The sequence below is a fragment of the Salvelinus fontinalis genome, chromosome 25 (genome assembly GCF_029448725.1).
Source record: "Salvelinus fontinalis isolate EN_2023a chromosome 25, ASM2944872v1, whole genome shotgun sequence".
Taxonomy (NCBI): Eukaryota; Metazoa; Chordata; class Actinopteri; order Salmoniformes; family Salmonidae; genus Salvelinus; species Salvelinus fontinalis.
The window spans coordinates 5132632-5160477 of NC_074689.1; the positions used below are offsets into that span (position 1 = coordinate 5132632).

The following is a 27846-nucleotide window of genomic DNA, read 5'->3' on the forward strand; positions in this document are numbered from 1 at the left end:
TGAAACAAATGAAATTAAAATAGCTTTTTGTGCGAAAATAAATAAATAATGTAATGTGAGTTCTGGTGAAGGATGGATAAGGGGCCATAAGTGGTCACGTTTCCTTGCCATTTTCAAACTTCTAACCACCGTTGCTCTCAAGCACGATATAGGCTATTCATCTTACAAGATATACAGTTTATTGATCTCTGGATATTGGGAGGGAATAACTGGCAATGGAATGACATTGTGCACACATTATGCAATACAGAAACACCCTTCCAAATGATAACCACCGTAGGCTTTAACATATAAGTAATACTGATTAAATGTTTGTTTTTTTAAATATATTTTCTGATTGTGGACCACCGCTGTGATGGAGTTATCTCCCCCTTTCTTTGGCTATGGTTCATTCCCGAAGCCGCTGTATCTATTCGTAGCTGCTATCATAAACACTCACTCAAGGTCCACACGAGGAGCAACAAAGTGAACACATGGAAAAGCAAAAGATTGAGTGAGAAGTCCGTTCTGTTTCCATGTAGGACTAGTTTCTCCTGAGATGTGGGGTAAGTCATATCTTCTATAGCCTACTGAATGCGTCTTTGGATATCTATTCTAACAAGATCACGCGCTTTTCACCAATCAAAAAATCTGATATTGTTAGTTTATATGATGGGAAACTTGTAGTCATTTTCAAAGGAAAATCTGGTTGGGCAGTTTGACTTTCTGTCGAATAAGTCTCGTTCTGTTTTACTGACCGTTATTGAGTGAGGCAAACGTCCGTTCAACAGTCTCGGGTTGACATTTGCAATTATGTTGTAGGCTACACTGGAAATAATACTGGCAGCACAGAAGCCAGTAAATTAATATAGCTTTACAGGAACTTTACTGAATCACAAACGTGCAGAATATTACTGTAACACCTGACTGACTACAGCAACATGGTGTATTTATAGAATTTGCAGTGCATTACTGGAAGCACAGTGGTTAGCAAACTGTTGCATATCCACAGTGCAGGCAGCTAGTGCAACCAATGAGCAGTATTTCTGTATTTAATATAGGTATTTCAGTAACTTTTGTAATCTCTATTTGACTGGCCTGAAGTACAATTCATGTATTTTGTAACATTTTAATTACAATAAATGGATTTAGTATTTTCAATTTTTTTAAACTTGGATGTATCCCCCCTGCCTAGGGCGGCAGGTAGCCTAGCGGTTAGAGTGTTGGGTCAATAACCAAAAAGTGGCTGGATCGAATCCCGAGCTGAAAAGGTACAAATCTGTTGTTCTGCCCCTGAACAAGGCGGTTAACCCACTGTTCCTAGGCCGTCATTGTAAATAAGAAGTTGTTCTTAACTGACTTGTCTGGTTAAATAAAATAGCTACAACAATATTCTTTGTAATGGTCACCATCTTTCTATTTGCTATGACTGTGGTATTTTCTTGTTTATCTTCCTTACTTTAATGCACTGACTGTAAGTCGCTCTGGATAGGAGTGTCTGCTAAATGACCAAAATGGAAAGGTTAAAAGGAACACTTGCAAAGCACACTGCTGGGTATTATTCTAATGAGCTCCGCCCCTAACAAGGCCATGTTTGAGGGCGGAGCTCATTGGAATAATACCTAGCAGAGTGCTTTGCAAGTCCTCATTTTTATATTGACATTTTGGTCAGTTTGCAGACGCTCTTGTCCAGAGCGACTTACAGTCAGTGTATATCACAGTCATAGCGAGTGAAACATTTCTCTAACCGTTACCGAGAACGTTGTTGTAGTTAATGATCCATTGGTATTCATCAAGTTTTTATTTGCAACGAAATACCTTTTCATGTAATTTGTTCCATATCTGGCTAGTGTCAAGTACGATACTATAACATGTACTGTAACTTGCCACCAGCTTCCTGTAAATCACTGTAATATCAGAGACAATGCTATTGTACGTATGTTGGAATTTTACAGTAATTCCATGGGTTTAGTGCAAGTAGGTTGGTTTCAAGTGTTTGAATAGCCCATGACATTTATGAATTTTCCATGTTTCATATCCCCTTGCATGTCTAGCAGCCTAGCTTCTAGAAAAGGCTTCCAAACTGTCTGTGATTATAATGCAAAACAGACCAAAAGGACTTGCAAAACACTCATTCAGTAAAGGTCTGAGACTTGCTGTCACTCTGATCTGTCCCCTACAAACGTTTAATTATTAGTGAACTAGTACCACATTTCAGTTAAATTGGTCCAGCATTCTCACTAACGGATACAACAAATATCGCCACTACAAGGCACGCCGCTAAATATGCTAATGCAGCAGATGCAACAATACCACGCACTCACTAGTGTTCAAAGGGATTTTGGTGCATTTTTAGTATACAAACAGCCCCCACCACACCCGTAACATAATATACCTCTACCATAGGCCAGTTAAACTGGCACAGCGCTTACATCAGGCCAAAAGAACCAACTGAAAGCCAAGCCCCCACTAAGCCACACCTATAATATAATGTACCTCTACCATAGACCAGTTAAACTGGTACAACACTCCCACTTACAGCTGGCCAAAAATAACTAACTGAAAACCATGCACCCACTAAGCCATGCCTATACAATTTTTTACAATCGCTTACACACTAAAAGTGGTACTTGAGGCATGCTCAGTGAAACCGTTAACTCATGTACCTGATCTTCAGACCAAGTCTGCAACACTGCAAACCCATTATCTGCTTTACACTCAGTTTGCAATTGTAAAACACTTTTTTCAAAACACTAAACACAGTTCTCTAAATTAGACACATCATTCAAAACTAACAGGTCTTGTGTTTCGTTTGGAAAACACTGCCATTCCAAATGCCACACGCATTTAGCGATTACGTACACCCAGTGAACACGTGTGAAAACGAATTTCTTCACCTAGAAATCAGAGCCTGGGCAGTATAAATAAGCTTCAGGTTGGCTTTCTTGACGGAGGCCAATTTTGGAGAGCGAGAGAGAGGAAGAGGAATGAGAGTAAGAGGGGGACAGGGAGTAGGAGGAGGAAGAGGACAAGGACATGGAAGAGGACAAGGAGGAGGACCAGAACAAGCCTATTTGTTTATCTTCTACTGTATTTGTTTTGTCTGTTACTGTTCATCCCGAAATCTGAATGAAAATACAATGTTTTGAGAAAGAAATACATCGCATTGCTGTTTATAGTGTAAATATATACTGAATATGAATACATACCGTGTATATTTGTGCACAGACATGTACATGTGAGTGCTATGACAAACTGCCGTGGACTCCACTGCACACTGAACATATGTAGTTGGGCGTGTATAAGAGCTAATCATTTGATGGTTTGTGTGTAGAGTTTTGATTTAAAAACACAATTTTGAGAAGAGTTAAAAGGGTTTCGAATATAGTGTTTGGTTTTGCAAGAGATGTGTGACGTTTTGCATGTTGTGTGTGTGTTTTGGGGTTTTGTGTGTAGAGTCTAGAGAAAAGGAGCCATAGTTTCAGAGATAATGTGTAAGCAATTGTCAAAAACTGGAATATAATTTCCAAGTGTGCCTTGCCTTTTTGAGTGAATTATAGAGTTACCAGCAATGACTGTATTTGTTAGTAACAGAGACACGGTTGTTGAATTTGTTCTTTTTCAGTCCGGTCGCAATCCCCATGTGAGCTCTTATGCAAATGTTATAATTCAACTCTGACAATGCAGTACATATTACATTTTGAGTCTTAGTCTTATACAGTGGCATTGTTTGCAGGCCACACCTGGCCTGAAAGTAGGGTTGCAAAATTCCAGTAACTTTCCCAAAATGTCCTGCTTATTTTGTCCATTTTTCAGGAAGTTTCCAAGTGGGATTTCTGGAAATCCTGGGAAATTTGGAAAAGTTGCCAGAATTTTGCAACTCTACCTGCAAGTCACCTAATATTGACTTGCAAAGTGAAGTGCAATGCCAATTGGAATCCAGCCAGTAGGATATCCAACAGTTGGGATTTTTATTCACCTGCAGCCTGCATTCAGAATGACTGCAAGGGTTAGGAACATCGTGAGAGACTACAGTGGGATCAGAAACTATTCGTATCCCTTGACCTACTCCACATTTTGTTGTGTTACAGCCTGAATAAAAATGGACACAATTCCCCATAATGACAGAGTCAATATATGTTTTTTTTATTAAAAATGTTGCATATTTACTGAAATTGAAATACAGAAATATCAAATTTGTTGAAGTCTGTAAGAACTTTGCACACCTGGATTGTGCAATATTTTTTTAATTTTTTTATTCTTCAAACTCTGTCAAGTTGATTGTTGATCATTGCTAGACAGACATTTTCAAATATTGCCATAGATTTTCAAGCTGAATTAAGTCAAAAGTAACTAGGCCACTCAGGAAAATTCCTGGTAAGCAACTTGGTAAGTGTAGATTTGGCCTTGTGTTTTAGGTTATTGTCATGCTGAAAGATGAATTTGTCTCCCAGTGTCTGTTGGAAATCAGACTGAACCAGTTTTTCCTCTATGGATTTGCCTGTGCTTATAGCTGTATTCTATTTATTTTCTATCGTTAAAAAAAGTATCCTAGTCCTTGCCGATAACAAGCATACCCATAACATGATACAGCCACCACTATGCTTGAAAATATATAGTGGTACTCAGTGATGTGTTGGATTTGCCCCAAACATAATGCTTTTAATTCAGGGTAAAAACGTTCATTTCTTTGCCACATTTTTTGCAGTATTAGTGCCTTGTTGCAAACCGGATGCATGTTTTGGAATATTTGTATTCTCATTCACAACTTCGTCCTATTTACTCTGTCATTTAGGTTAGTATTGTGGAGTAACTACAATGTTGTTGATCCATCCTCAGTTTTCTCATATTACAACCATTAAACTCTGGAACTGTTTTAAAATCCCCATTGGCCTCATGGTGAAATCCCTGAGTGGTTTTCTACCTCTCTGGCAACTGAGTTAGAAAGGAAGCCTGTATCTTAGTGACTGGGCATCCAAAGCCTAATTAATAACTTCACCTGTGCTCAAAGGGATATTTTTATTATTTTGCTTTTTTATTCTTCACAAGGCATTGAAAAACCTCCCTGGTCTTTGTGTTTGAAATTCATTATTTGATTGAGGGACCTTACATATGTATGTGTGGGGTACAGAGAAGAAAGAGGTAGTCATTAAAAAAATCATGCTCACCACTACTATTGAACACATTTGCTGAATCTTTTTTTTTACCCCCCTTTTTCATGGTATCCAATTGTTAGAAGTTACTGTCTTGTCTCATCGCTGCAAATCCCATACAGACTAGGGAGAGGCGAAGGTCGAGAGATATGCGTCCTCTGAAACACAACCCAACCTGCTTCTTAACACAGCACACATCCAACCCGGAAGCCAGCCGCACTGTGTGTCAGAGGAAACACCGTACAACTAGCGACCTGGTCAGCATGCACTGCACCCAGCCCACCACAGGAGTCACTAGTGCACAATGAGACAAGGATATCCCTGCCGGCCAAACCCTCCCTGACCCAGACGACGTGAGGCCAATTGTACGCCGCCCCATGGGCCTCCCAGTCCAGCCGGCTGCGACAGAGCCTGGGCTCGAACCCGGAGTCTATGGGTCTCACAGCTAGCACTGCAATGCAGTGCCTTAGACCACTGCGCCACCCGGGAGGCCCTCATTTGCTGAATCTTTTAGCCATTTTCCCAAAACTCTAAACACAAAACTCTACAACTCTCTAGCAAAAGCAAACACTGCTTTAGCTCTTTCCAAAATGTTTTTTTTTTGCATCAAACTGACACACATGAGTCATTTGAATAGCTCTGTCTACCAACCAACAACATACTGATGTGCTCAACACAAAACACTACTATGTATATCCCATCAGTAGGTTTATGCATTTTCATTGTTACACTGTAGCCAGTTGTAAAAGATTGTTACAGTACTACTCAAATATACATAAACACACACAAATGAAATACAGTAACAAAAACATTGTCATTTATTTCCAAAATGCAGTCTTTTTGAACATTGTGTTTTGTATGTAACACTTTCCATACCCAACAGGAGAAAACCAGGAAAAACATTCAGTAAGATAAAGGGTTTTCTGTACAACAAGACAAAATGAAAGTGTCTCATTCATTCAAAATTCTAAACACAAAAAGACAAAAAGACATGCAAAATGTAAGAGAAAAGGCATTAGGCTGCATCCGGCCTCGTATTTTGATCTGGCCACAGCACTTCATCTACATCACAAGCGATGTTCTCCCTGGCTCAACAGCAGGGAAAGAAACTTCTGGAGTGACGGATCCAGCCGCCGAAACCCCCACATCAACTTCAACACATCCATCCTCCATTGCCTGGAGAAGAGGCATCCGTGCGAGGGGATGGCGGTCATACACCTTCCATCGCCATGCCGGAAAAAAACTATTCAGTTGGGTTTAGGAATGGGAAATATGGTGGGAGCTATAGAACAATAAATTGTGGGTGGTCGATGAACCAGTTGTGGACCAGATCAGCCCGGTGGAAACTCACGCTGTCCCAGATGACAACATACCTGGACTGCTCTGGTCCCACCCCTCTGCTCGTCTGGAATGAGGATGCCATGTAGTGTGTCCAGGAATGTGATGAGAATGGCGGTTGTTGTAGGGACCAAGGTTAGCATAGTGATGGAGGACTCCTTGCTGGCTAACGGCTGCACACATGGTGATATTTCCTCCACGCTGTCCAGGGCCATTCACAATGGCATGGTGGCCAATAATGTTCCGTCCTGTTCTTTTGGCTAGGTTGAAGCCAGCCTCATCAATGTAAATATAAACATGCTGAATTGCAGCGGCATCCAGCTCCAAGACTCTCTAAAACAGACAACAAGACAATATGTGACGTAGACCAAGAGCAGTCAATATGGGGAGGCACAATAGACTGGATTACAGTACTGTGTCTACACAGTGCTGATATGATAGTAAATTCACAGTATATTACTTACACATATTCATAGCGCTGTTCTTTAACGCTCTCTGGGTTTTGTTCAAATGCCGCCCTGTAGACCTGTTTCATCCGGATTCGCTTGTGCTGTAATACACGGTCCAATGTAGACAAGCCCACCTGGTGAATGTTATTGAATATTGTGTTGTCTGCAGTTATGTGGTTCTGGAATTCTCGTAGTCTAATGGTACTGTTTGCCACCACCATGTTCACAATAGCGGTCTCCTGTTCTGGTGTGAACAGCCGGTGTCTTCCACCATGGCCTGGCCGTCTCTCAGTTCTGCAGAAGATCCACAAATATGATATGATTGGTTACAGTAAGCTAAAATAATCTATTTTCTTTCAATATGAAATGACATTACTGTAACATTGGCCAACAATCACTGAGTAACATAGGCCTACTGATATGACGGACTTCAGTAAACATACATAAAGAGCATAGTGTAGATGGTAGGTAACTTACCTGTTGTCATTTCTGAATGTACGGATGATAGATGCAACCGTGTAGCGGCTCAGGTTGGGCTGAACTCTGCCCAGCCTCCCTCATACTCAATCCATGGTTGAGCACAATGTGGCCCTGATTTCATCTGAGACAACTGTCCTTCCTCGTCCTCCTCTTCCTCTCACTCCTTCACCTCTAGCTCTTGCTTCACCATTGACTTCCTTTTTCCTCCAAAACAGGAGAGCTCGTCTGTGGCCTTTTCTAGTCCTAAAGCTCTGATTTCTAAGTGATTTCTAAGTGAACAATTCAGCAACTAGTATTTACACCTGTGAGGAGTGGGTGTTGCCAATTGGTATATAGAGCTTGGGAATTGTGATTGGCGTTGCTTTCCAAAGGGTCTAAAGATATTTTAATTTTGAATGTTATGTCTAATGTAGAGAACTGTGTGTAGTGTTTTGCAAAAAGTGTGATATAGAATTGAAAGCTGAGTATAAAGCAGGAATTGTGCTTGCAATTTTGCAGAGTTGGTTTAGAGATTTGGTATATGAGTTTCAGGTTTCGGTGATTGCATTTCAAGTTCCAATTTTAGTGTGTAAACAATTGGGGAAACAGTAAGCACATTTTTACTCCTAAACTTATTTAGGTTTTCCATAACAAAGGGGTTGAGTACTTAATGACTCAAGACATTTTAGCTTTTAATTTTTTATTAATAAAAAAACATTTTCAATTTGACATTATGGGGTAATGTGTGTAGCTCAGTGACACAACCACTCAATTTAAACCATTTTAAATTCAGGCTGAAACACAACTAAAATGTATGTTATTTATCTTTGTGTAGAATGAGATTAATCAATCGATGTGCATGCAAAAACACAGATAAAAAAACGATTCTATGAACTCAACTTGTAGTAGAACATGCTGGGAAATATGATGATGATAATGAATATGGTAAACATTTGCCTAACTAGCCTAACTTCTTGAAAACTTGTCTGAGACACATTATATTTTTATAAAATCAGAGTGTGCATTAGCATTAGCACCTGCGTTTAGGTTGTTAAAATGTCAGCTTCTATTGCAGTGCCTATCAGCCGGAGTAAGAGTGGATAAAATCACAATAAAATGCATCAGAAGTGCACTCTAAAAATGTTTTAAAAGTGGTTTTCTTCTGCAGAGTACCCTCAGGTGGTTCAGTGACTTCCTTCCCTGCCTCTCCAGGCACTCCAGGACCACCCTGTGGGGTTGTCTGGGGTGCCTGTCCATACAGTTTAAGGTGCACTTGCTTGGTTCTTTTGGTGTTTCTGGAGAAGAGGACGCACTGGGTTTTCAGGGGGTTGAGCTTGACCCGGTTCTCGATCTCTGTTCAGCTCCTCTGTAGCTTTTTTATAACATAGGCAAAGTTTTTGGAGGAGGCCGAATAACAGAGATAATCTGCAAACTGGGCCACTTGTCCCTCTCTTGGGTAATAAACAGTGGAAGACTTGGGCCTCCCAATTGGCACAGCAGTCCAAGGCATCGGAGTGCTTGAGGCATCACTACAGATCCGGGTTCGATCCCGGGCTGTGTCGCAGGCGCCTAAGACCGGGAGACCCATGAGGCGGCGAACAATTGGCCCTGGGTCATCAGGGTTAGGGGAGGATTTGTCCGGCGGGATGTCCTTGTCCCATCGCGCTCTAGCAACTCCTGTGGCGGGCTGGGTGCATGCATGCTGACGCAGTCGCCAGTTGTACAGTGTTTCCTCTGACACATTGGTGCGTCTGGCTTCACGGGTTAAGCGAGCAGTGTGTCAAGAAGCAGTGTGGCTTGGCAGGGTTGTGTTTCGGAGGACGCATGGCTCTCGACCTTCGCCACTCCCAAGTCCGCACGGGAGTTGCAGCGATGAGACAAGACTGTAACTACCAATTGGATATCATGAAAAAGGGCTAAAAGTACTCTGTCGCTGAAAGACTGAGGGAGACTGAGCCTCTTCTGAGTGCAGAGGACCCCATGGACCAGAAGTGGGTATCTATTGGCTCAGTGCTTTATCAGGCCCACTCAATTGGCTTCAGAGGTAGGAAACATCAGGACTTGTTTCGATGAGAACTCTGACACCATCACAGCCTTACTGAACAATATGCATAAAGTGCACAGGGCTACTCTCAACAGCCCCACATCTGCTACCCTCCACCAGCAATGGTGTGCATCACACAAGGAAGTGCAAACAATCTTGCATGCTCTGCAGAACGAATGGTGGATGAATAAGGCACAGGAAATCCACATTTATGCAGACAAAAATGAAATGCACAAATTCGGCACCTCAACTAAAGCTATCTATGGCCCTAGAAGTCGCTCCATCACCCCCCTGAAAACAGCTGATGGTCTGACTCCCTTGAAGGACCAAAACAAGATCCTGATGAGGTGGGCTGACTACTTTGAAGCACTACTCAATCAACGTTCTCCTACAGACCACTGGAACAACTGCCTGTCCGTCCACCCATTCAAGACCTTGACCTCGACCAGATAGGTTACTTCTGCACCAGAACGATTCACCAGTGCATAACTGAGGTTTGGGACCGGGAGGTCATCCCCCAACAGTGGAGGGATGCAAATATTGTCACCATCTATAAGAACAAGGGTGACAAAGTCTATCTGCAGTAACAGCCGAGGGATATCCCTGGCTGTTGCCGGCAAGGTCCTGGCTAAAATGATGCTACATAGGTTGGTTAACAACATCACAGACGAACTGCTGCTTCAGAAATAGCAGGAGTATGGTCAACATGATATTCACAGCATGGCAACTCCAGGAGAAGTGCCGTTAACAACATCAGGACCTTTTCATGGCCTTCGTCGACCTCTCCAAGGCGTTCGACACTGTGAGCAGGGAACTACTATGGGGCATTCTACTCAAATTTGGCTCTCCCAGGCCTCCCGGGTGGCGCAGTGGTCTAAGGCACTGCATCGCAGTGTTAGCTGTGCCATCAGAGACTCTGGGTTCGCGCCCAGGCTCTGTCGCAGCCGGCTGCGACCGGGAGGTCCATGGGGCGACGCACAATTGGCCTAGCGTCGTCCGGGTTAGGGAGGGTTTGGCCGGTAGGGATATCCTTGTCTCATCGCGCACCAGCGACCCCTGTGGTGGGCTGAGCGCAGTGCGTGCTAACCGAGGTGGCCAGGTGCACGGTGTTTCCTCCGACACATTGGTGCGGCTGGCTTCCTGGTTGGAGGCGCGCTGTGTTAAGAAGCAGTGCGGCTTGGTTGTGTTTCGGAGGACACATGGCTTTCGACCTTCGTCTCTCCCGAGCCTGTACGGGAGTTGTAGCGATGAGACAAGATAGTAATTACTAACAATTGGATACGACGAACTTAGGGAGAAAAGGGGGTCCAATTTTATAAAATAAAAATAAAATAATAAATAAATAAATACATTTGGCTCTCTCTACAAATTTGTCAACATCCTTTGCCAGTTCCATGATGGGATGATGGCTCGGATGACCATAGGGGGAGGAGTCAGGAGTCAGTTCTCTTTGGAGTAAGCATTGGTGTGAGGCAGGGGTGTGTGCTGGCACCTGTTCTCTTTAAAATATTTCTCCTATGTGTCATCCCACAAGGAGCTTGAGGACAGCTGCGGGGTTGCGGTGGACTTCAGGCTGGATGGAAATCTATTCAACATCAGGAGTCTCCAAACAACCACCAAGGTTTTGACGGAGCGGGTTCTTGAGCTGCCGTATGCTGATGACTGTGCTCGAGGCCCATACTCCGTCCGTCCTTGTAGCGGCTGTGAGGGTCTATAGCAGGATGGGACTGTCTATCAACCCCACCAAGACAGAGGTGGTCTGCCAATGGAGATCCAGCCCTGCACACACCATGCCTGTCTTCACCATTGAACACAAATCACTGGCAATAGTCCCGTCCTTCAAATATCTGGGCAGCATCCTGCAGATTTGACCTCAAAATTCAAAATAGGATCAAGCAAGCGTCAGCTGCCTTCGGGAAACTCAGACGCAGGGTCTTCCAAAACATAACCACCTCCACACCAGAGTCGCCGTCTATAAAGCCGTCTACATCACCACACTTCTTTACAGCTCTGAAGCCTGGGCCACTTACAGTCACCACAACAAGCAGCTCGAGCGAATCCACATAAGATGCCTGCAGCGCATCCTGGGAATCACCTGGTGTGACCGTGTGCCCCATACAGAACTACTTGCTAAGACCAACTGCAAGAGTAGAGAGGCCTTGGTCACCCAACACCAACTATGCTGGCTTAGGCATGTAATTAGAATGTTTCAGGAGCACTTCCTGCGGAAGATGCTGTATGGCCAGCTACATCTTGGCCGGGGGTCTGCAGGGAGGCAAATGAAGCGCTTCAAGGACCAGCTGAAAATGTTGCTGAAGAAGTGCAACATCAAGCCCACAGACATGGAGGATGCTGCTGCCAACTGTTCCACCTGGCGGCAGCTCTGCCACAGCGGTGTACAGAGGGGGGAGGATGAGAGGAGCACAAAGAAACAGCAAAAACAGCTCAGGAGACAAACAACCATGCCTGCCCACGCCAACACAGACTGCATATGCCCCACCTGCAGTCACTGTTAACTCAGAAGTGGAAGTCATCATCAGATACGATGGTCTACCATAACGTAACTTATTGTTTATAAAAGTGATGCCTGTACAAATGTCAAAATAATAATTTCTATATCCCCATATCACACACTCACAAACTGAAAACATAATGTATGTAATTGTTTAGAAATACAGTATGTGTAACGGCAGCCTTCCTCCTCTTCACGAGAAGAGAGGATGTAACAGGGATCGGACCAACACGCAGCGTAGCCAGTGCTCAACATGTTTAATAAAATGAAACTGTGAACACTTACAACGATACAAAATAACAAAATGTGGCAAACCGATACAGCCCTATCTGGTGCAGAGAAAACACAAAGGCAGGAAACAACCACCCACAATCCCCAACACAAAACAAACCACCTAAATATGATTCCCAATCAGAGACAACACAAAACACCTGCCTCTGATTGGGAACCATATTAGGCCAAACATAGAAACAGACAAACTAGACACACAACATAGAATGCCCACCCAGCTCACGTCCTGACCAACACTAAAACAAGCAAAACACACAAGAACTATGGTCAGAACGTGACAGTATGTCTCAAATATCACTTTCATTTGGGATGCCGTTAATATCAGAAGTGACTTTTCGTAGCAGGTTAGGATAACTTTCACAGCAGGTGAAGAGAATGAATGTAGCAGGTTAGGAGAATTAGGTTAACCTTTACTTAACACCCATCCCGGATCCGGGAGCATCCTCATCAGTAAAAGCTGACTAGCATAGCCTAGCATAGCGCCACAAGTAAATAATAGCATATAAATATCATGAAATCACAAGTCCAATACAGCAAATGAAAGATAAACATCTTGTGAAACCAGTCATCATTTCCAATTTTTAAAATGTTTTACAGCGAAAACACAATATGTATTTCTATTAGCTAACCACAATAGCCAAAGACTCAACCGCATATTTTCACAATGTTTCTACCGCATAGGTAGCTATCACAAAACCGACCAAATAGAGATATAATTAGTCACTAACCAAGAAACAACTTCATCAGATGACAGTCTTATAACATGTTATACAATAAATTTATGTTTTGTTCGAAAATGTGCATATTTGAGGTATAAATCATAGTTTTACATTGCAGCTACCATCAAAAATATCACCAAAGCAGCCAGAATAATTACAGAGAGCAACGTGAAATACCTAAATACTCATCATAAAACATTTATGAAAAATACATGGTGTACAGCAAATGAAAGATAAACATCTTGTGAATCCAGCCAATATTTGAGATTTTTTAAGTGTTTTACAGCGAAAACACAATATAGCATTATATTAGCTTACCACAATAGCCAAACACACAACCGCATTTATTCACCGCATAGATAGCATTCGCAAAAAACAGCACAAGATATAAAATTAATCACTAACCTTGACCAACTTCATCAGATGACAGTCTTATAACATCAGGTTATACAATACACTTAAGTTTTGTTCGAAAATGTGCATATTTAGAGCTGCAAACCGTGGTTATACATTGTGAATATGTAGCATCGATTCACCAGAATGTCCGGAGCTATTTTGGACACTCACCTAATCAAAAACACCCAAATGATTGGTTAAAAAAAAATACCTTCCCACAATGCAGGTGATAGCTGCATGGTGCAATTGGTGAGAAGCAGCTGCACCGACCTGAAGGCGACCAAACATAGGTTATTCAAATTTGAGAATACAATTTATGGGTGCCTAGTATTTTTTATTTAAGTGTGATGCGTGAAGGCCTATACTCATTGAAGCCAATTACAACAATGTTGACTGGCAACACTTATTGAGCAAACACAGGATGTTTTTTTACTGTCGCTTTCTCTCGTTATTGTAGCCTATGCTATTTATTAAACTGTAGTATCAATCCACAATGAAATAGGATGAGAATATTCCGTGCCGTCAGCCGAACTGGAGTTGATGACAACAGCAAAGACCATCAATAACCTACAGAATTTGAGATGGGCACCATCCGAGCCAACTGGGGCAAGGAAACCTCTCGAGCCAGCTAGGGTGTGGAAGCCCGACGAGCTGGCTAGGCACCCCCGGTTCCATCGGCGGCGGCCCAGAGCCGATGTCACCACCAACCGGAACGCCAGTACTCCCCGATACTTCGTTGGTAGGCTGCTGCATTCTGTCACATGGATGACGCTGGAGAGACGACGCAGGTACGGGGAGTAAAACATTTAATATAGAACGGACATGGAACAAGACAGTAACAGCGTCAGCAAACAAGTAACACAGACAAAAAACAATCAGTGCAGCAGCGGGGAACAGAGCAAGGGAACTGACAAATATAGGGGAGGTAATTAACAGGTGATGAGTGAGTCCAGGTGCGTCCAATATCGCTAGAGACAAGGGAAGGCAGGAGTGCGAAATAGATGGCAGGAGTGCGTGATGCAGGGCAGTCTGGCACCCTCAAGCGCCAGGCAAGGAAGAGATAAGAACGTTGCCAGCCATTATGGCAATGGAACATTTAGAACGAACGACTGGGTCGCGTTCATAGATACAGACCAAAAAGACTGAACGACTGGGTCGCGTTTCCACCAACAATAGACCAGCAGGCTTGGTTAGCAACCCTAGATTTATGTCGGGACTTTACCTTGTGGAAGGATGAAATAGAATGAATAAATTCATCAAAATAACATTTTGAATAAAAATATGTCAATCATTATTTGAATATGTAAGTAAGCAATTAGGTTCGGAATGTACAGTGGCTTGAGAAACTATTCACCTCTTGACATTTTTCCTGTTTTGTTGCCTAACAACCTGGAACAACCCCATTCCAAAATATTTAGATGTTTCCCCTTAAACCACTCGAGTGTTGCTTTATCAGTATGCTTGGGGTCAATGTCCTGCTGGAAGGTGAACCGCTGTCCCAGTCTCAAATCTCTGGAAGACTGAAACAGGTTTCCCTCAAGAATTTCCCTGTATTTAGCTCCATCCATCATTCCTTCAATTCTGACCAGTTTCCCAGTCCCTGCCGATGAAAAACATCCCCACAGCATGATGCTCCCACCACCATGCTTCACTGTGGGGATTGTGTTCTCAGGGTGATGAAAGGTGTTGGGTTTGTGCCAGACATGGCGTTTTCCTTGATGGCCAAAAAACTACATTTTAGTCTCATCTGACCAGAGTACCATCATCCATATGTTTGGGGAGTCTCCCACATGCCTTTTGGTGAACACCAAACGTGTTTGATTGTTTTTTTCTTTAAGCAATGTTTATTTTCTTGCCACTCTTTTGTAAATCCCAGCTCTGTGGAGTGTACAGCTTAAAGTGGACAGATACTCCAATCTCCGCTGTGGAGCTTTGCAGCTTCTTCAGGGTGCTTTGGTCTCTTTGTTGTCTTCCTGATTAATGCCCTCCTTGCCTGGTCCGTGAGTTTTGGTGAGCGGACCTCTCTTGGCAGGTTTGTTGTGGTGCCATATTCTTTCCTTTTTTAATAATGGATTTAATGGTGCTCTGTGGGATGTTCAATGTTTCTGATATTTTTTTATAACCCAACCCTGATCTGTACTTCTCCACAACCTTGTCCCTGACCTGTTTGGAGAGCTCCTTGGTCTTCATGGTGCCGCTTGCATGGTGGTGCCCCTTGCTTAGTGGTGTTGCAGACTCTGGGTCCTTTCAGAACAGGTGTATGTATACTGAGATCATGTGACAGATCATGTGACACTTAGATTGCACACAAGTGTACTTTATTTAACTAATTATGTGACTTCTGAAGGTAATTGGTTGCACCAGATCCTATTTAGGAGCTTCATAGCAAAGGGAGGTGCATGCACCACTTTTCCATTTTTTCTTTTTTTGAATTTTTTTAAACAAGTAATTTTTTTCATTTCATTTCACCGATTTGGACTATCTTGTGTATGTCCATTACATGAAATCCAAATAAAAACCTATTTAAATTGCAGGTTGTAATGCAACAAAATAGGCAAAACCCCAAGGGGGATGAATACTTTTAGAAGGCACTGTAGAGGCCAGGTCACACAAAAAACAATGATGTCTTTAGTGGAACGTCTGTTATTTTGTCAAAATAAAAAAGGTGAAAAGTTACAATTTAAACATCTAACATATTTAATGAGATGCATAAGTAATTAAATCAATCAATAAGTTTCAGATTCATACAATCAAGATTTTACATTTTACAGAGAACAATAGAGATCATATTTCACTAAATTAAATGTAAAGCTGTTAAAATTCTGGTTAAAAATCTGTTTTTTACTATTTTGTGAATGTTTTATGCAAATAATATGTGTAATGTTGTATGCAAATGAAAGTTCTATAATTTATTTGTAATAGAACGTTATTGAAAATGATCAATACTGTGCATGGTTCTCACATTTTTTCAACTGTTTCGGTAGTGACTAGGGTTGAATAATTTCCTGGTATTTAAAAAAAAAAAAATCCATCCCGAGAATAAATCACTTTTCTTCTGGGTAACCTGGTATTTCCCACCAAAACCTGAAGTGTCATTCTAAAGCATTATAAAGGATATAAATATGTCTGGATTTGATTAGAGCTTTGATAAGCATGAACATTCCAAACCTGATGCTACCTGAACCCGATGAGCCATATATTCAATACATTTTATGAGCCCTAAATTAATGACATTTATTGAGCCCAAGACCATAAAAATAAGAAATGATTGTGCAGTTATCCAATACATAAATACCAAAACCTGACTGTTTGACTACCTGTGTATGACCATTGCTTGCCTGTGACCACAATTCCTGCTTCTGTGAGGGCGAAAAAAAACACCTGCCGCGCTCTGCACATGAACCTACACCTTTTTCTCCCTGAGTATTCGTCACACAATTTGCACCACTTCTGTAGAATCACCCATATAGTATTACTCTCAAAGCAACTCTTAAATTATGGAACAGTAGCTAGCTTTCAACCCAATTGGAGACATATTTTAATGTGAATATTCAGTAATCCACATAAAAACAATAAGCGCATTTTCCCACCATAAATAGTACTTTTCTTTGTTTTTAGAAGATGCCACATAAAACAGCACAGAGGTCACAGACATAGAAACAAACATTTTTTTTAAATGATCCTATATGATACCAGGAATATCTGCAAAAAGACAGCAAGAGAAACTGGAAGAAAAAAATAGAAGGGAGAAGTGAAATCTATCTCTGAGCTTGCAAAGCGAGAACAAAGAAGCAAGAGAAGGCAATGGAAATGCAACCAATGGAATAGAAGACAGACTTTAAAGAGAACAGTTGCAATTGCGACCGACCTATCAGGCAGACACCAGATGACTTAGCCAGAACATGAGGCCATCATACCTGCCCCTGATGCATGCTCTGGTACCCCTTCCCCAACATCTGCAAGAGGAATGAGAAGTTGAATACTTGCTGGAAGAAAAAAGGTTGGAAGAGGTGCATTCAAATACATAGAGATCTTTGCATGACAAATGTCAAACTTGATAAAGCTTAAAGGAAAACTGAGAAATACAAAAAAAAGATATGATCAACTGATGAATAAAATGGAGAGACAATAATCATTGAAATGTGGTACAAAACGAGGCTACGGTGTACTTTAGGACCATGCAGATGCCTCCAAGCGGTCGGGTAGGCTGTTAGGAGTGTTTATCCAAGTGGATAAAACAAATTATAATAATTATTTCCCTCTCACTTCTAAAACCAAAGTTGAGCCCCTGAGAGATCTACCTGTGTAAATACACCAGTGAAATCCAGGCAGTTCACGTTGGTGATTCGCACAAGTAGGTGACCCTCCACACCTGTGTTGGGTACACCACAAATGATACAGTTTCACTTTGCTCACTGAGCTCTTCTATGCGGATGACCCCTCTGCAATCTGGGCTCATCTCTCAAAAACACTGGCCTACTTCCTTGAGCTCTGCCCGTCGGCTACTTTTGGAATCTTACTTTGTCTTAAATTAATGAAATGTTTGTTGTTCAAAATGTTCGCAATAAAATATTGTTTTCATACGGAGTTTTTTTAACATCGATGTCAATTACACCACACCTTGTCATTTCCACCACACCCATATTTTTTTTAGGTAAATTAGTATATTGTGTATAACTACATTGATTGATTTTTTTTAGATAGGGAAATCATCTGGTTATCATATTTTCACAAAAAGGTTGGGTGGTATGATAAATACATGTTTTCAGCTGTCACAAAGGCAAGTTTATACATTCAGGCGTTGTGTTGAAGTATTAATTTTAGGAAAACCTTTAAAAGAAATTACATTTTTTAAATTTAACTAGGCAAGTCAGTTAAGAACTTCTTATTTACAATGAATGCCTAGGAACAGTGGGTTTACTGCCTTGTTCAGGGGCAGAAGGACAGATTTTTATCTTGTCAGCTTGGGGATTTGATCCAGCAACCTTTCAGTTACAATGTGCCCGAATTTGCAGAATCACCCATATACATAAGTATCAAAAATAAATGTAATTGCTGAAATGTATTAAAGTATCAAAAGTAAAAGTAAATGTAGATATAATGTCAAATTCCTTATATTAATCATAACAGATGGCACAATGTCTTTATTTGGGGGGGGGGGGGGGGGGGTAGATGGGTACACTCCAACACTCAGACACCATTTACAAACAAAGCATTTGTGTTTAGTGAGTCCACAGATCATAGGCAATAGGGATGACCAGGGGGGAATTGGACAATTGTCCTGTCCTGCTAAACCTTCAAAATGTAACAAGTACTTTTGCGTGTCAGAGAAATTGTATGGAATGTAGTAAAGTAAAAGTAAATGTTGTCAAAATTATAAATAGTAAAGTACAGATACCCCAGAAAATGACTCAGTAGTACTTTAAAGTATGTTTGCTTAAATACTTTAACACAAAGGAAAGTATTTCATCTGTAGCCTAATAAACTGCACGCTTTCCCAATGAGTCAAGGTGGGAGGACCACAAAACATGTCATCGCGTGACTCAAAGTTTACTTCTATATGATAGTTATTAGATCAATATTTCCGAATAAATCGTTTCCACCAACATTCCTCGCATAATTAATTTTACAGACACCAAAAGGTCCCACCTTGTCTAGCTTATTTTGTTTTGGCGCGATTTGGAAAGATTATCAAAAAAATACGTATGAGTATGAGTTTGTGAAGAACCTATGCATATCCCAATATTGGGGTAGCTACCACTTTGTTACAGTACTTACATAGTATTATTCATTTGATATTAGGATAAGTGATATCCAGAAATATTAAAGGGTAAAGTGAAATGACCTTAACATGATGAACTGGAATTGCATTTACTCCCGTAGGGTGGCCAAAAATAACTGAAAGCCACACCTGAAAATAACCTGATTACCCAAACATGGGTTAATTTCAACATAGATTGAGTTTTTATTCACTTCCATGCTGTTTTTTTTCCTTCTTCAAACAGTCATTCTGATTCACATAAAAATGGCCTTTTGAGTAAGGAAAATATCACCGATACTATTTTTGGGGGGATAGAAATGTTCAAAATTTGATTCAAAGTACTCTTTCTCTAATGGTTTACTACCAGGAAGTTTGAAAAAACAGGCTGAGTGGGAGGAGAGCTTCTTTTTATGAGCTCATCTTGACTGAGAGCTCCTTGAAACGCCTGTGTCAAGAAACGGGGATGCGTTGAGCAGTTTGGTGACACATAAAGCAACTCAAGCAACATTGAAATTGAATCAATGATGTAAAACTTTTTTTTTAATACATTTCCCATTTGGAAGGTTTGTAAGGACACAATTCACAGCAGCATTGACAGATGTGTTGACATGATGTGTTGACATGGCTGAAGCCCTAGCTAGCCAGCCCTTGTAACTCCAGACACAGATGAAAGGGGAAATATATAAGTATCTTTCCCATAAATGAATATTGTATTCTTTTAATTATATTTTCTGACATCTAGCTACAGTAAAATTCTGGCACCAGTAAAGTAGCTATTCAGCTATATAAACCAAGCCCCTCTGCACGCAAGCCTTCTCCCATGTTGGTTCAAAGGTGGTACTTATTTTAAATTAGGTAAGAGAATATCATGTTACCATTAGGGTATTATAATGAGAGATGGGTGATGTCACCCTATCCCCTTAATAATCCCACCTACTGAATCCAACCGTTTGAGAACTGGGAGGGCACCAGTAACTTTTTGATCAAACTTTGTCAATGTAGCAACAGTAATTCGTCATGCTTTGGTCATCATGCTATGGTGTCATCCAAATATCATCCAATTGAAAGAAAAACATGATTTTGACTGTTCTAACCTTTAAAGTAATCCATAGGTTATTGTCAGGAGGTGTGGCCTATTGGGGGCATGGTTTTCAGGTAGTTATTTTTTGGCCACCCATGAGAATAAATGCCATTCATGTTAACCATTAGTAAAAACGTTAGTAAAATCATTATATATATATATAATACTGGTCAGGTTCTGCAGAACAGCACTTCTTTTTAGGGGTTTTGCTATTTTTATATGGTTACGGTACTTTTTGGTAGTGTTTTTATAAATCCATGTTATGTACAATGTAATGCACTGAATTTGTAATTGTATTTGAATGTGAAATGAAAATGTTTAAAAATATATATATATATATATATATATGATAATGTAAATATTATAACATTATTATTGAACTATTATAACAAAGTGTTAACTGTCCTAACAGTGGGATATGCATAAGCAGTTGAGGAACTCATACTCTTGCGTAATCCTTGTTAAAGCTTCAAATGTTACAAACACCAAATTGTGTATTCCACGTAGATCTTATCGTATGTCATGCATTTTTTGTGAGGTAGAATGTGGGCGTTTGTGCCCTGTAACTGAATACTTGTGTTCTTAGTCAGAATCAAGGATGTAGTAGAGTACCTCAGCTGCTTATTAACTGGATATCACAATCAAGTATGAATGTTGTAGGAAGCTTTCTACTGTTGTGAGCAAATGACCAAACAGCGTCTTTTATGACACACCAGAATAAAGTAGTGCTGTCACAGGGACTGTGCAAATCCAGTGAACAAAATCGGAACAATGATCTGAATAAAAGTATTCTCCTTCAATGCCCTTCAGTTTCCTTTGCTTGTAGCTTCAACGCTTCAATTGATATGGTTGTGACCATTGTCACGTGTCAAGTCTATCAAGAACCATGTTTTCTGTTGGCATGACTTAGGGCTCTATTCAATGCATGTCGCAGGAAGTTCAGCACTAAAGCCCAATTGAAATTTAAAGGCAATGTTTCTGCGTTGGCGGTAGGGTTGCCCATTTTGGGGAATATTCAGAGGTGGGAACTTTCCGTGGGAATTAATGGGAATATATGGGAATTAACGGAAATATATGCAAATTAATATTAATACCACTTAAATGTAGATTTTTTTTGCATTGGATATATTTACCATATCATATGGAGACAGAAACATTAACCTTTTACCTTATCATTGTCACGACTTCCGCCGAAGTTGGTCCCTCTCCTTGTTCGGGCGGCGTTCGGCGGTCAACGTCACCGGTTTTCTAGCCGCCACCGATCCACTTTTCCATTTGTTTTTTCTTCATTGCACACACCTGGTTACCATTCCCATAATTATGTTTCTTATTTAACCCTCTGGTTCCCTCATGGTTTTGTGCGTGTTTGTTCTGTGTTAAACTGTCGCTTAATTTTGTGAGCTGGATTATTTTCCCTGCGTGGAATATTTTGTTGTTTGGTTGAGTAAAGTCTTTTATAACTCATTCTCTGTGTCCTGTGCCTGACTCCGTCCCATCTGCTGCACATTGACTCTTAACAATCATAAGTAAAGATAATTGCAAATGATTAAATCCTTCCAACAGAAAAAAACCTAAACATTTGTTCCGAATTGAACAGAAAGGGAATATTGAATGATCTCCAATGATCCATCGTATCACCCAAAAACGTTTTCAACATACAACTGTAAAATGATAGTCGAGAAACTAATGCTTTGGTTGTCTTCCTCTCAGGCTTCCATGTCTTCTCCCTGGACCTCCTCAATGTCCACCTTTTGAACATCAGACTCTGAGGCCTCATCTTCACTGTCACTTTCCAACCTTGTTGAGGATGGCTTGTTGTCAGGCTCAAAAAGCCTCAAATTTGCCAGGATGGCCTCCAATTCTTCAACCCTTGTATTGGTCAGCCTGTTGTGTGCTTTGGTGTGTGTGTTCCCAAACAAGAACCAGTTGCACTCTGAGGCGGCTGATGTTGGTGGGATTTGGAGGATGATGGAGGCAACAGGGGAAAGAGTCTCAGATCCACAAAGTCCCTTCCACCAGGTGGCTGATGAGATATGTTGGTACGACTGCCATATTGCAACTCCATCCCAAAGCCCTTGCTCGGAAGTGTACTTCACCAGACTGCCAAGAACCTTGCCCTCATCAAGGCCAAGGTGACGAGACACGGTAGTGATGACACCATAGGCCTTGTTTATCTCTGCACCATACAGGATGCTCTTGCCAGCATACTTGTGGTCCAACATGTACGCTGCGGCGTGTATGGGCTTCAGGTGGAAGTCTTCACGCTTTTTGATGTATTTCAGAACTGCAGTTTCCTCTGCTTGGAGCAACAGTGAAGTGGGCAGGGCATTACAGATTTCTTCTCTTACATCTGCAAGCAGAGTCTGAACATCAGACAGGATGGCATTGTCTCCCTCAATCCGTGCAATGGCTACTGCTATAGGTTTCAGGAGTTTCAGACTGCTTACCACTCTCTCCCAAAATACATCATCCAGGAGGATCCTCTTGATGGGGCTGTCCATATTGGCAGACTGTGATATGGCCATTTCTTGGAGAGACTCCCTCCCCTCCAGGAAACTGTCAAAAATGATGACAACACCACCCCAATGGGTGTTGGTGGGCAGCTTCAATGTGGTGCTCTTATTCTTCTCACTTTGCTTGGTGAGGTAGATGGCTGCTATAACTTGATGACCCTTCACATACCTAACCATTTCCTTGGCTCTCTTGTAGAGTGTATCCATTGTTTTCAGTGCCATGATGTCCTTGAGGAGCAGATTCAATGCATGAGCAGCAAAGCCAATAGGTGTGATGTGAGGGTAGGTCTCTTCCACTTTAGACCAAGCAGCCTTCATGTTCGCAGCATTGTCTGTCACCACTGCAAATACCTTCTGTGGTCCAAGGTCATCTGCAATGTAGAGACCGGTGTGTATGTTGTCCTAGGTGTCTGTGCTCTTGTAGAATACTGGTTGAGGGGTGGAGATTATGTAGTTAATTATTCCTTACCCATGAACATTCGACCACCCATCAGAGATGATCTCAATACAGTCTGCTTTCTCTATGATTTGCTTGACCTTCACTTGAACTCTGTTGAACTCTGTTGAACTTTGCATCCAGCAAATGAGTAGATAAAGCATGTCTGGTTGGAGGGGTTTCTGTTGGGCGAAGAACATTCAGAAATCTCTTCCAATACACATTGCCTGTGAGCATCAGAGGTGAACCAGTTGCATACACAGCTCGAGCAAGACATTCATCAGCATTTCTCTTACTACGTTCCTCCATTGAGTCATAGCTGCTACTATCGATAAGGTGTCTGATTCATCATTTTCACCGCAAATAGAAGTAGAGGGACTTTTGTCAGAGGTTGCTTGTTGTGAGCGCTGAGGGAACTATATGCACTTGGCCAGATGATTCTGCATCTTTGTTGCATTCTTCACATATGATTTGGCACAGTATTTGCAAATGTACACAGCTTTTCCTTCTACATTAGCTGCAGTGAAATGTCTCCACACATGGTATTTTCCTGTAAAGATTCAATTTTTTTGTTGTTAAAAAAACCAAATACAATTCCATGTACAGATAAATAGTTAAGCAGTTAAACAACTCCTTTGTAAGATAAATGTTTTAAAATTAAACATGTATGGAAACAGGTGAATTAACACTCCTCAGTTAGCAGGCTCAAGCAAGCTAAAACCTACATGGTAGCAAAAACGAACTAGCAGAAATTGTTAACAAGTTAGAAATGATTTAACCCACTTTGCTGTAGGCTACTCTTTACTAATTAACAAAGAATTATCTATATCACATAAAATATATTCACCCCATCCAGTATTGTAATCAAAACTTACCAGAAAGCATGTAGTGTGGGTTCAATAGCATCTCATTAGTGTGCAAGATCTTGAGAATCAGCTGTACATGTGATGGAAGAGTGCACTTCACACATGATGGAAGAATGCATTGTGCGTGCAGAGGATTGCAATTCCATTGAATTGGGGATAGTTTAACCAAAATATGCCACAAGACCTAGAATTGCCTTATGTGTATCCCACAAAAAAGCTTCACTGTTAACTTTTTTGATGAATTTAAACAAAATTGCCAAAATTCCCATGGAAAGATTCCAGAAATATTCCGAAAAATTTACCGGAAAGTTTCCGACCCTTTGTAACCCTAGTTGGCGTAGACTGCATTCACGGTGAACGCTGCATATGTCGGTTCAATCAGAAATTACCTTCACATTTCTATCACGCAATTTGTAACTTCAGCGATACTGATTGAATAGAGCCCCTAATAAGCTTCTTCTTCTATCTCTCTCTACACTGCAGGATATCAGAAGCCTTCCCTGTGACAGACCTGTCTGGCCAAATTCAGCCAGCTGGGCTGTGTGACCGCTGCTGAACACTGTTGAACATGACTGAGCCCAACATGAGCCTAGTGACCACCAACATCAGCGGGGCTGGTAGCGACAACCTGGGGTATGGAGCAGGGAACTTCTACCGTCCGTTTTCGGTGTTCAGCGTGCTAACCCTCACCCTGCTAGCCATGCTGGTGGTGGCCACCTTTGTTTGGAACCTCCTGGTTCTCCTCACCATCCTGAGGGTGCGGACCTTCCACCGTGTGCCACACAACCTGGTGGCTTCCATGGCCATTTCGGACGTGATGGTGGCTGCCCTGGTCATGCCACTGAGCCTGGTACATGAGCTCAACGGGCGGCTGTGGAAGCTGGGCCGCGTGCTCTGCCAAGTGTGGATCTCCTTCGACGTGCTCTGCTGCACGGCCAGCATCTGGAACGTGACCGCCATCGCCCTGGACCGCTACTGGTCCATCACCAGACACTTGGAGTACACACTCAAGACTCGCAAGAGGATCTCCAATGTGATGATCGTACTCACCTGGCTGCTGTCCTCAGTCATCTCCCTGTCGCCACTGTTCGGCTGGGGGGAGACCTACTCAGAGGAGGGAATGGAGTGCCAGGTGAGCCAGGCACCCTCCTACACCATCTTCTCCACCTTCGGAGCGTTCTACCTGCCGCTGTGCGTGGTGCTCTTCGTCTACTGGAAGATCTACAAGGCGGCCAAGTTCCGCATCGGCTCGCGCAAGACCAACACCATCACGCCTATGGCTGAGGTGATTGAGGTACTTTTGTTACCATAGTCTTACACCATGCCAGGCGGGTAAAACTGGTTAGAATTACATCAAAAATACTTTTTTCAAATTATTTATTTTTCAACTAGTTTTGCCCGCTGCATGGTTGGTTGTTTCATGTGGGATCCACATGATGAACTACCAGTAGGATAGCATGGCATTAATAATCAGATGATTTCATTACCTTATTATTACTTAGACACACTCGTACAGCTCCTCTGGCATTTCTGACGGACATAATCAACCCTAATCAACGTTCAGATAAAGGTTCAAACACGATCTGAATAATTATCTGAACATACCTCAATTATATCAGTGTCATTATAGCTTTCTCATATCTGCTCCTGAGGTGCATATCACATTATTATCGACTGATGAGGATATGCTCTCGCTCTCATATCGGTTGCTGGGCAATTAGTAGCCAATCATGTCATCACCACAGCGCATTCTGAACTGTGTTCTGATGGTGTTGTGATGGTGCTGCAGGATGTGTATCGTTCTCTAACGCTTGTGTGTACTGTATCTCACACTCAACGGAACAATTCACATGGAGGCGTGTACACATGTATGTTTGTTACATAGGCCCACACACATGCGCATCCACACACACACACACACAAATACACACACACACACAGAGGGTGGGAGATAATGTGTTCCCCATACAGACGGACATTTAATCCAGGAAATAATCAAGAAGCAGTGGCAAGTGAAGAAGCGGCTGGTATTAATGGCTATACTGTAGGCACAGTGGCCTATAAATACCCATCATGTTCAACAAGGCTAGGGGTCACTGTACTGTCCTCCCCACAGCGGCTCTCTCTAATCAGCAAGGCCCCTGGCATAGACCAGACACCCAGGTTGCGTCACAAATGGCACCATATCCTTATGAAGTGCATTACTTTTGACCAGGGCCCTATAGCCTCTGGTCAAAAGTAGTGACCTAAATAGGGAACGGGGTGCCATTTGGGATGCAGACCCACTCAACAGGCCCAAGCTTGTTCAAATGGAGCTGCCTCCATGTTGCCTCCACAAGGGTTGGGGTCAATTCAACATTTTTTTAATTTATTCTAAATTCTGGAATTCAAGCATGAAGTGGAGAATTTACTTGGAATTTAATTGGAATTGCAGCAATCTGTAAAAGTACATATAATTGGAATTTAATTGAAATTTAGACTGTCTGAATTGGAATTACATTTAAACTGTAAAACAAAAATTTGAATGGCATTGGAATTTATTTGGAATTTAGACTGTCTAAATTGGAAATGATGTGGAATTGAACAAGAACCATCATTGAAATGGAATTGGAATGGATTTGGCATTTAGGCGGTCTGTAATGGAATTGAATTTGAATTGTAAAATAAAAACATCCTTGGATTTTATAAAAGTAAAACTTAAATTGTATTATAATTGTGCAAGTTCCAGTTACTGGAGTTTATGTATTTAGCATTGAAATTGAATGCACATGTTGTCACAGCTGTTGAATGAACTGGACCAAGACGCAAGCGTGGTGAGCGTACATTTTCTTTATTTAATATGACGGCGAAAAAAACAATAAACACTACAAAACAAACCGTGAAGCTAAAGGCTATGTGCCATAAACAAAGTCAACTTCCCACAAAGACAGGTGGGAAAAAGGGCTACCTAAGTATGGTTCTCAATCAGAGACAACAATAGACAGATGTCCCTGATTGAGAACCTTACCCGGCCAAAACATAGAAATACAAATAATAGAACATAGAATACCAACCCCTAATCACACCCTGACCAAACAAAATAGAGACATAAAAAGGATCTCTAAGGTCAGGGCGTGACAGTACCCTCCCCAAAGGTGCGGACTCCGGCCGCAAAACCTGAACCTATAGGGGAGGGTCTGGGTGGGCATCTATCCGCAGTGGCGGCTCAGGTGTGGGACGCAGACCCCGCTCCACCACTGGCTCATCCCACTTTGGTGGCACCTCTGGTGCGGGGTAACCTCATCGCCAACCCCGGACTGGGGACCTTCGTCGCGGACCCAGGACTGAGGACCCTCATAAGCGGGCTCCGGACTGAAGACCCTCGTTGCAGGCCCCGGACTGAGGACCCTTGTTGCGGGCCCTGGACTGAGCACCCTCGTTGCGGGCCCCGGACTGGGCACCCTCGTTGCGGGCCCCGGACTGGAGACCGTCGCTGGAGGCGCCGGACTGGGGAACGTCGCTGGAGGCGCCGGACTGGGGACCGTCGCTGGAGGCGCCGGACTGAAGACCGTCGCTGGAGGCGCCGGACTGAAGACCGTCGCTGGAGGCTTCGTGCCATGGATCATCACTGGAAGCTTCGTGCCATGGATCATCACTGGAGGCTTCGTGCCATGGATCATCACTGGAGGCTTCGTGCCATCGATCATCACTGGAGGCTTCGTGCCATGGATCATCACTGGATGCTTCTTGCCATGGATCATCACTGGAGGCTTTGTGCCATGGTTAATCACTGGAGGCTTCTTGCCATGGATCATCACTGGAGGCTTTGTGCCATGGATCATCACTGGAGGCTTCTTGCCATGGATCATC

At 42.1% G+C, this 27846-nt stretch overlaps 1 protein-coding gene across 2 annotated transcripts in view; it reads left to right on the forward strand.

Moving 5' to 3' along the window:
* Nucleotides 1-408: 408 nt before the first annotated feature.
* Nucleotides 409-27846, forward strand: part of LOC129822788 (5-hydroxytryptamine receptor 5A-like) — a 48472-nt gene continuing 21034 nt past the window's right edge. Inside the window, exons 1-2 of one of the 2 annotated variants that reach the window (XM_055881207.1) lie at nt 409-545; nt 24481-25291. In XM_055881207.1, coding sequence (XP_055737182.1) covers nt 24566-25291 — 726 coding nt within the window. In that variant the 5' untranslated portion in view covers nt 409-545; nt 24481-24565. The remainder of the gene's footprint in view (nt 546-24480; nt 25292-27846) is intronic. The other variant, XM_055881208.1, reaches the window with a different exon arrangement.